The following is an 11,072-nucleotide window of genomic DNA, read 5'->3' as shown; positions in this document are numbered from 1 at the left end:
CACTTTCAAACACCCCAAATGGATCCTGCCAAAGGCTTGAGTCTCAACAGCCACAGGCTTATACTCACAGACCATAACTCACCTCACAATGACCAACACTTGAATGTATTAGTCGACCGCATTTGGTCTACAGTCATGGTTGCAGTGATAAGTCTTGGTATAACTTTTTTCTTAATCTACAAATGCATTTTCCGATCACCAAACCACTCTTCCGATGAGAACAAAACCAAGCCAAAACCATCTGTCGACAGCGAGCTTGACCAGATTCCAGTCCTTGTATACGGAGAATCAATGATGCCCTCATCGGAGCCTAGTTGTTCCGACACTATTTCGGAGCTTGAAACCTGCGCTATATGTTTGGAAGAGTACGTGCATGGAGAGAGGGTGAGGGTGTTGCCGAGGTGTAAGCACATGTTCCACAAGGACTGTATTGAAGAATGGCTTGAGGTTCCATCTTTGCATTGTCCCATTTGCAGGGATAAGGTTCTGGAGCATTGCCTACAATCGGCAAGGTCTAATAATTGCAGGAACCAAAGGCATAATATTAGTAATCACATTCCATTGTTGGGTTTCTATGGTGGTATACGTAACACATTTGTCTAATTTTCCTTTTATTCATTATTTTTTTTCCCTTTTATTTAGTCCTACTCTTGAGAACGTTATGAAGTAAAGGTTACTACATTTGATGACGGGCATTGACCCCTTGTTAAATGGAACAATAGCAATTTTGATCCCTCTCAATTATGAGTAATTCAATTTAAATGCTTTTAAAATAAATTTGTATATAATTTTATTTCAATCCCCCACCCAACACTAAATTTGGTTAAAAAGGTAATGTCTAAATGCACTTAGCTGACCCTAAAGTATTGTTTGACAGCTTATAATATAGGGTTTTGTGGGAAGCGGGAGTTGCCAAATGGGGGTACCAAATTGAGTAAAATGAGGTGGTTGGCTTGAAAGGGGACGGCCAAAGGCAACTTGGATATTTCTGTAATATTATTAAAATATTACAAGTAATTAATTAAAGAAATCCACTCATCATAATATAATATGCGACACTTGGTTGCCCTTACAGCTTATACCTAAGAACTGCATTATTTTATTACTTAACTCTTCACTAACTACTTTCTACATCTCTTCTTTCCTAACTTCAAGATACAAATAAGAAAATATTGTTTTCCCAACCCTTTCATTTACTTAAAAATCTGTGTTTATGCAATTTTTTAACTCAATTTAATAATTAGCTTTCAGTTTTATATGTATTCTTCACTAATTTCACTTAAATATTGTGTCATCAAAACACCTAAAAATTATATAAAGTTTTAAAAATAAAATAATATTTCTTTTAATATTTAGGTGATCTAAATTCATAAACCAAATTAACAGAAAAATTATCAAATTTCGAGAAACATGGGACAAGAGATATAAGAATGTTCTCCTCAAACCTTATAAAGATTGTTGTTGTTGGAGAGGGGGTTTCAATTTTTACATAGAAGTATACATGACCTGCAATGGAATATTATCATCTGACATATATACCATGAAACAAATTCTATAGTGGAGCATATGGTTCTTGGGTTTACGGTGTAGGGAATAAATTGTTGAGTGAAAGATTAGTTTGAGGAGAAATGTTAGTATTTATAGTGTTGTGAGTTAGGGTCCTAAGTCTTTCTTTTACCCAATAAAAAAAATTAAAACAAATATTGTTGAAATTTAGTTTTGAAGATGTAACCTAATACCTATGTCTATGGTATAGTGTTATAAGATGAGCAAAAATGAATGAAAAGAAAGGTAGTATAAGATAAAGTATAGGGTATTGAATTCTAAAATTCCATAATTAAATTAAATATAGTTTTCAAAAATTGGAATAATAATAATAATCGTTATATCAGATTGTGGAGTGTGTTTCACATTTTGGATGAAATAGAGTCGACGTCATAACAAGGAAGAGCCGTCGTCAGGACGACATGACAACGATGTTTGGACGAGAAGAATCACCAAGTCCTGACGATGTGAAGAAGGATGTCCCGACGATGCAATATGCCACGTCATAATGTGTTCCCTACTAAACCGAGTTTCTTCTCCTAATTAAACTTTGTTATCTTTTCCTAGTCTAACTCTGATTATTCTAGGGATGTTTTAATCATACTTTCACACGAATTTCAACCTATAAATAAGGCTTTTAGCAAACCTAGAGAGATTGATTCAACAACATAATTAAGAGAGTTTTGTGAGAATTTTGTATTTTTTTGAGGGTTTGGGTTTGTTTGTTTTTCCATCTTGTACTTCTCTTTGGTTCTTGCCGTTTTAATGAAACTTTCTTTGTCCATGGTTTTTTATCCTTTTTAAAGGGGTTTTTTCACATAAATATTTGTGTCCAACTTTTTCTTTTTTTGTTCTTATTCGTTACACAATTCAGATTTACCTCAACATAGTTTATAAAATAGACTAACTTGAGACTAAGGGCCCCTTTGGATGGGCATTTACTTTCAATGTGGTGTATTTAGTTTTTAAGTTTTTGTCTTACACTACAATATATAATCTCATCGCCATTACTATTTTTTACAGTAACTATAAGTAAACACACCGTCCATCTAAAGAGAATAGAAAAAGTATTAGCAGTCTAAGATGAGCAAAATTGTGAGAAAGAAATAGGAGGAAACGGTTGGTTAATGAATATTCAAACACAATACATTTTCTTGTCGCATTTTACATTTTTAACCTAAGCTTAAGCTGTTTTTGCTACCACATACTTAAAAGGCAATTTAAAAGGTAAGCTCCAACGTTCGCTATCTCACACACATTAGAAGTCAATCTATGTAAGTGGAAGAGTTATGTTGGACCTCATTCCACCACTAAAAACACATCAATAATAATAATAATAGAAGGGATGAAATGGCTTCCATGACTAAACTGATAAAGACAACAAGGAAATGGGGAGCACGTTTTGCGACTTTTTTCACATTTTATTTTTAATCAACTTTTGGGACAAAAGGGTGAATCTCAAGTAAATCTACAAGTATAAGAGATGATGGAAGTGGTCTGTGGGGACATTACACAAAGTGGTTATCACTTGTATTTACCATCATCCCATTCAGTTAGGAATTAAAAATTACAAAATATAAATTTATAAATAAGAGAATAATATGTTTTAACATATTAAAATTTATATTTTTTATATTTACATTTTATTCATTTAAATTTAAATTTATATTAATTATTCTTTACGTTATATTTAATTATTTTAAAATATATGTGTTATTTTATATTATTACACTAATAATCAAACATATGATAGATATATTCATGCAATAATATAAAAAAAGCAATAACACTCCTTTTGATCCCAACCAAGCGTATACATATTTAATATGCAAAGTGGGGGTGGGGTTAGCTACAAAAATACCCAAGATAGAAGTGACCCCACATTTAATCGGTGGATGCACATCAAAAAAAAAAAATTAATAAAATTTTAAATGAGAACAAAATATCTCATTCCTTTTTTATGAACAAATACAAAACATAACGATGGAAAGAAGGAGGAGATTACATGCAAGTCCTTTTGGTTATGCCATTAATTCTTGTCCACCATATGCCATCCATTAAACTACCTAATCTTTGTTGCTTTCTTTCTTGTAATATATCCCTTTTAATTACTTCTTTTTTAATTAACTATGAATCATTCTTGTGTCAAGCTATTTATATACAGTTAAAGAAAATGAAAAAGCACATATTTACCGATGAAGTATATATATATATATATATATATATATATATATATATATTTATCTTTTATGGTATTATTAAAATCACATTTAAAAATAATTATAATTATAAAAGTTATGGTAATTACATATTTAAAAATAATTAAAATTAAAATTACATTATTAATAAAAAATAATCATTTAATATATTTTAATTATTTCAAACTGATTTTAAAATATTTTAGAAAAAAAAAGGTTAAAAGAGACTTTTGACAAAATTTTAATTTTTTCATGTAGTTAAACTGATTGTTCTTGGGTTTTAAAATATTTTTCTATCATATAAGCAATAAAAACACTTAGTTTTGAAGGTCAAAATTGTGGTGGAGAAGTGCTTTTCTACTTAAATGTAAAAGTTGAGATTCAGGTTTTATTTATTTATTTATATATTTAGAAGTAAAAATTATCAAAATATTCTTATTTATATTAATTATTTAATACATATAAATTATATAAATTTATATTTTATGTATCATTAATTTTACAAACAATTTCTATTAATTACTTAATAATTATTTAAAATTTATATTTTATGTATCATTATATTAAATTATTTAAATATCATATAATTTAATTAATTTTTAGCCTTCGATAAAGGATAATTTAACCTTCAACCATAATTTATTAACCGGTACAAAAACTCTAAAATTAACTGTCCATATTTTTCATAACAATTTTTATCATACTTTTCAAAAATAATTTTTTAAAATATTTTTAACCGCAACATCAATAAAGAACTAACCTTTAAGTATATAATTCTTACATTTTATTTAAATTATAATGAATAAGATTATTTTCTTTCTCAAATAGCATCTCAACTCAAGTAGCATCTCAAGTTTAAATTCCACGTGGGTTTTAATCTGATTTTTATTTTCGTTTAAATTTTATTATGTGTGAAATTTATTTAATTTTTATTTAAATTTAAATTAATCTATTTTGTAATAATTAATTTTATAATATTATTTAGATTTTTTTTGTAAGTTATGAATGCAGTTTTTAACAGAAAGAAATGGCCACATTGCAAGGTCAACTTGCTGACTCAGTCGCAACTCACAACTCGCAACCAAAAGTAAATGTCGGATAAGCTTTGCCATAATTTGCTATTAGCCAATTAACCATAGTTAAGGAGAAGTACAAAAAGCACCTTCCGTTGCTCTTTTTCTCCCTCTATATTATCACCTATCCCTCCCCATTGGTTTCTCGAAACAAAGTTATTCCATAATCCAAAAGCTCGTACCATGCTCTCTTCCCTCCCCATCTCAAATTCTGTCTCCCTTTCGTCAATTTCTCCTCCGACAGCTTCCCGTCTCCGATTCCGACCACCTCTCGCCGCCGCCTCCACCGCCTCTTTTACTTCAAAACAACAAAAAGCTTCTCCCAGAGGTTACCTTAGCCGTCCAGGAATGGCAGCGTGCACATCTTTGTACGAGGTGCTGGGGATTTCTGTCGGCGCTTCGAACCAGGAAATCAAGGCGGCGTACCGCCGATTGGCAAGGGTTTGCCACCCCGATGTGGTGACAATCGATCGGAAAGACTCATCGGCCGATGAATTCATGAAGATCCATGCGGCCTACAGTACCTTATCGGATCCCGAGAAACGAGCCGTATATGATAGTAAGCTTATCTGGAGATGCCAACGGCCGTTGACTTCGGCTTCTAGGTTTTCTAGTTATACCGGGAGGAGTTGGGAGACCGATCAGTGCTGGTAAATTAGTTGACTCACTCCATCAGCCTACTGAGTTGGAGGTTGAACTCATCAACGTTTCTTAAAAATCTGTACAGTTAGATTATATCCCAGCAAAAAAAAAAAAAAAACTGATTGACTAACGAAAAAGAAAGCAAAAAGCAAAGAGCGGTGGGCCGTGGGTTTTGGTGGAGAAATCAGAGGTGTTGATAGTGGTACGTAAGAGCTCTGCTCTTTTTTTTGCCCTGTGCCCGGCATCTACAAAAGATGGACCCTTCCATTGTACTTTCAGTACTATTTCACAGTGATTAAAATCATAATTACAAAATTAAAATGACAAATAGCTTGTTGTTAAGCTTAATTTATATTATTAGCTGTGATATTGTGTGGTGAAGTTTCTATTCTGAGTTGACAAATGGAAAGGAAAATTTTATCCAAATCAAAATTTTTCCTTTTTACATCTCATCATTTTTCTCAAGAAACAAAATTTGCTGAATTAATATTCTTATACCAGTTTATTAAGATAAAATATTTAAAATTCTGGATGGGGCTTCCCCTTTTGATTACATAACATTTATAAAATTTTAAATTAATAATAATAAAATTATAATTTGGACTATCAAAAAGATACAATTATTAAAATAATAAATATAATTTAATTCCACAGAAAAGAAAAATCTAATTGGAAGAGGTGGTATTAGTAAAAGGGGAAGTTTGTGGGGTGTGGGTAACATAGTCAAAGTTGGGATTGTTTTGGGAAGACAAGTGTGATGCTGCCCTACACAAATGTAACTGCAATTCATGCGTTATTGTTAAAGGACAAAATGATGATTGTTTCTAGAAGACCTATTCACAAACAAAAAAGTTGGTGTCTTTTAAAATGGTTAAATGGCGCACTGTGATTGAGGTGGAAAAGCAAGCCTTCTAGAAGCTTTTTCATCCAATCTAAATTTGCCAGCTAACTATGACATGGAAGATGTAGGGATTTTGCCTCCAATAAATGTGGCAGAATAGTAATTTTCTTTGTTACTTTGATTCTCGTTACTTGCGGAGCACTACTTCCCAAAATTTCCACCAATATCCTCTTTATATTATTATTATTTCACTTAATGTTGTAAAATAAATTGCATTATTACCAGAGTGTTTTGTTTTAAGATATTTTTATATAAAATCTCACATTACAAAGTTTTGCTTAATACATAATTCCTTTTGTGATTGTATAACATATATTTACAAAATGGAAGCTTATCGCTCCAACCCTTGAAAGCACAATCTGAAGGCTAATTATCATGTTCTTTGGTATAATAAATATAATGTTTGTTTTATAAAATATCCCAAAACTACACTTCTTAAATCTTAAAAGTTGTTTACAATTATAAATATAAATATACGTTCGAGCAACAATAACATAAAAATCTAAATAAAGCTCTTACATGGTATACACAAATAATGAGATTATATTAGGGTTATAATCGAGTTAAGGTAAACCCGAATGCTATCTAACTCAAGCTCTACTTGAAATTTGGAGCTCAATAAAACATCTATTTTTAAGCCCAAGCCCAACTCAATTATTCAACTTAGGGTTAAAAATATATATTAAGGGAAATAACTTAGTTTAATAATATAAAAATATGAAAAGCTCAATAAGGCACATAAGTTGTTCGGGCCTAGTATTACTAAGCTCAAATTCGACTTGATAATTATCGAATCAAACTCAAATAATTTACGAGTACCTGATAAAGGATGAGAATGATGAATGCGAAAGCGGATCGTAAAGTCTGTCAAAGTAACTGATTTTACTTTTGGCTCTAGACGTTCGGAAAGAAACTTGAATTTTGGCACAACCTAAAACAAAATTGAATCCAAGTAAGATAAAAAAATTAAAATAAATAACTAAAATAAAATAATAAATCAAATATTAGAATAATAAGAAAGCGAATAAAGAAGAAAAATGAAAAGATGGAACGTGGTGTGTAGAAGTCTTAAAAAGCCTTGAAAATATGAAGAATCCACAACCCCCTTCAAGTGACTTTAATTTCCCCTTCAAGATAGAAACCTTAGCAAGAAAAAGTTTAAAGATGATCTCCACAATCTAAAAAAATTGTTAAAACTCTTCCAAAAAAAAACTCAAGAGAAATTCTTGAAAAGAAAAACTCAGAGAGAATTTATTAACTCAAAGAGAAATAGAATAATAATGAATTATCTGAATTGTGTATAATGCAAAGGCCTATATATAGACTATCTAAATAAATCTAATTTAATCTAAACAAGAAGTAATTATAAACTAAACTTTCTTGTTAACATAAAACTCTTAAATAACTTAAAATACTTAATAATTATAAAAAATAAGAGTTGATAAATAAAATATTGAGCTGATATATAATAAAAATTAAGCCTAAAACCCGAACCCAATATGTTTTGAACTCAAATTAAAAGCCCGAAATTCGTAATTCTACTTGCGTAGTCTTCATTAAAACGATCATAACTTGAGCTTCCGAACTCAAAATTGAGTGATTCAAAATGTGTTTCGAAGCTAAGAGATAAATCTTCAAACGCCATGATGACATCTCAACCCAGAAATATTAGGATCCCAAGCTTGAAAATTGGCTGCTTTGGTAATTGGAATTTAATAAATTTCACCCCATCTATGCATGTATCATTCTCCCTTTCCTCAAAAAGATTTGTCCTCGAATTTTGTCTTTGATCAAATCCTGATTTGATTTGCTTAGCCTTTGACACTGTTGTTGGGCCTTGAGGTAGTGTAAGTCTATCGCATTCATGAGTCTGAAATTGTGCCTTGAGACTTGCATCAGTACCGGTGTATTATTTACACCCCTAAATTAGAGACCTACACTTTGCAATTATGTATGATGACACTCAAACTTGGATGCTCAGCAGAGGCGAAGAAAGGGGCACAAGCAAGGATCTTACCCCCTCCCTTTCAAAGAAATGAAAATTTTTATTTTACATTCCAAAAAATATAAAGTTATAAGTTAATAAATAGTAAAATTACAATTTAACTCTTAAAAATAATAAAAATTGATTTAATCTAAAATTTTATAAAAATATAAATGATAATACAAACCTTAGCAAAAATACACATCTTTAAACGATAATTATATACATTAATAAAAATATGAAGAATTGGTTAGCAAGTAGGAAAAAATTGATTAAAAAAACAAACATTAATACAGAAGGTAATTAATCTATGTTAGAGTAATATTTCTATTCTTGAAATGTCTCAGTTTATTAAATTATAAGTGCCATTTTATTCAACTACAAAGGACCGGATTGGGATTCTCTTTTCCTCCTAATTACTAAAATATACAAATTTATAAACCAAACCAATTCAAATCATTTGGGTTGAGTTTTTATTCGCTTCTAATGTTATAAATTAGAAGGACGGGTGGGTGATGCTGGTGTTATAAATCAATCTTACTCTCAATTTTAATATACTTTAAACTCAATCCAGTTGGATTTGATTATAAATAATAATAATAATAATATTTTAATTTATTCAATTAAACTTCAATTAATTTTTCAACTTTTTACTAACTCAGTAAATAAACGAGAATATAATGTGAAGAAAATAAACTTAAATATACTAAACCTACAAACTCAAACCTTGAAAACAAAATCCTAACTCTCATAAAATTCTCTCAAAATAGGTACAAAATTCTCTCCATAAGTACTACGAAAACTGTCACTAAACCTCATTTGCAACTATAAAAGTCATTGCTGATTGTAATGTCTGAATCAGGGGTACAAAGGCCCTTTAAATAGACTCAATATTAAGGGTTAAAATGACTAAAATAACCCTAAAGTAATTAGAGTTCAACCAGGAGAAGAAGTCCTGCTTGGAGTAAAAAAAGGCGGCTACATTAGGTGAGATATCGTCGTGATGTCGTCTCTACTCCTGCCTCAAGAGATCGTCACCTCGTCCCAATGACTCTCATCGTGACGTTGTCCTTTGCTCGTTGTGTCATCTCCGTCATGATGTCATGCGTCTATCTCCAATAAGTGCTTGCAAAACGTTTGATAAATGCGAGGCACACCTCACATGAAATGACTTGAATTGAAAACTATTCAAACTTGAAACATTCCAAACCTAGAAATATCTTGAACCCAAAACTCCTAGAACTTGAGGTGATCAAAACTTGAAACTATATAAGCTTAAAATGACTTGACAAGAAAAATCTAACCCTCAAACTTGAATGTCTTGAATTCAAAATAACTTGAACTCGAAGTGATCTAAATTTAAAATGACCTAAATTATAAATTTTGTCCAAAATTTTAAAACCTGAATTAAATTGAATGGAATTAAAACGAACCAAAATCGCTTGATTTCCACGTAATGGTGGAGTGCTTTGTTTGTGGAGGAAAATTATGTACTTAGATTAAAGATGAGTGATGCATATAACTAACATTTCAAAATAAATCTGATCCTAAAAAGAGGTTATACATTTTGAACCAACGTATTAGTAAAAAATAAAATTATGCAAATAAAACAAATAAATAATTATAACAATAAAACTATTATAGAGGTTTTTGTATTAAGAGTTGTATTGTGTTTTGTTTCGTCTACCAAAAAATGAATAAATTAGTCTCTGTACATAAGATCAAAGAACAAACTAGTCATTCTGTTAAAATTGTAATCTATTCTGTTAAGTGCTGACGTAGTTGATAAAGTAATTAGACAGTGCCACATATATTTTATATCGACTGATATTATGAATTTAACAAAAAGATTAATTTATTCTTTAATTTAACATATAATAATTAATTATGAATTGATATTTGGATGAGGTAGGGAGTGAAGAGAAAAGAAATGATGAAAAGGTTACGTAGTCCATCAAAACAGCATAATGAGGTAAGTAATGCATGTGTAACCAAAATCGTTGATTGTGATTTCTGATGTTAATTTCACCCTCCATTATTATTTTAAACACTTTGCTAACTAATGACACTGACAACTGATCAACTTAAAAAATTAGTCCTTCAATTTTCCCTTTTTCCTTTAATTTCTTTTCTTGCCCAATTGCCTATCACTATCATAAACTATTCATGAACCCCATCTAACTCACATCTCTCATATACCTTACTGCTAGCAGTTTTAAAAAGCTTAGAATCCATTTCAATTTTGCTCCAACTCATTTGTTTAAGATAATTAATTTCTTTATTATTTTCCCCATTCTACATCACAGCTTAATGAAAAGATGGCTCAGCATCCAAATATATTAGTATACAATTGATATTAAGTCTTACTTTGTTTTGTTGCGATTTAAATAAAAATTGTTTTAAAGTGGTTTGTCTCTTTATAAAAAATGGAATAATATAAAGTAGAAATGTTGATAAATTAAATTAGACATTAATAAAATTTTAGATATGATGGACCCAAAATATAAAAATATAAATTTTTGTTAAGTCCAGTGACTCAATTTGTAGACAAAATTGTTCCAGAAGATTATTAGAAAAAGTAGAAATGATTTGATTAAAAGTGAAGTTCCGCACATGATTAGCTAACAAATGTCATCAATTAGGTTGGCCGATCTATTTATCTAAATTAGTAGATTAGAATTTTATTTTATTTTTTTTTCAACCCGTTGAATTCAATTACACAATCCTTG

The 11,072-nt window shown here is 30.2% G+C and overlaps 2 protein-coding genes across 2 annotated transcripts; both read left to right on the top strand.

The window, feature by feature from the left end:
* Window positions 1–18: 18 nt before the first annotated feature.
* LOC108471952 (RING-H2 finger protein ATL39-like) lies at window positions 19–603 on the top strand. The gene has a single exon (XM_017773490.1). The coding sequence runs from the start codon at window positions 19–21 to the stop codon at window positions 601–603; it is 585 nt and encodes a 194-aa protein (XP_017628979.1).
* A 4,298-nt stretch (window positions 604–4,901) lies between these two features.
* Window positions 4,902–5,786, top strand: LOC108472683 (chaperone protein dnaJ 11, chloroplastic-like). Its single transcript, XM_017774233.2, has one exon. The coding sequence runs from the start codon at window positions 5,000–5,002 to the stop codon at window positions 5,468–5,470; it is 471 nt and encodes a 156-aa protein (XP_017629722.1). The 5' UTR covers window positions 4,902–4,999; the 3' UTR covers window positions 5,471–5,786.
* Window positions 5,787–11,072: the final 5,286 nt, after the last annotated feature.

This window comes from Gossypium arboreum, chromosome 11 (assembly GCF_025698485.1).
Source record: "Gossypium arboreum isolate Shixiya-1 chromosome 11, ASM2569848v2, whole genome shotgun sequence".
In the NCBI taxonomy this organism is placed as follows: Eukaryota; Viridiplantae; Streptophyta; class Magnoliopsida; order Malvales; family Malvaceae; genus Gossypium; species Gossypium arboreum.
Note: the sequence above shows the minus strand (reverse complement) of the source record. Positions and strands in the feature narration are given on the sequence as shown.

What these genes read in the sequence shown, in the direction of transcription:
- LOC108471952 (XM_017773490.1), top strand. Translation starts at nt 19, where the DNA reads ATGGATCCTGCCAAAGGCTTGAGTCTCAACAGCCACAGGCTTATACTC.
- LOC108472683 (XM_017774233.2), top strand. Translation starts at nt 5,000, where the DNA reads ATGCTCTCTTCCCTCCCCATCTCAAATTCTGTCTCCCTTTCGTCAATT.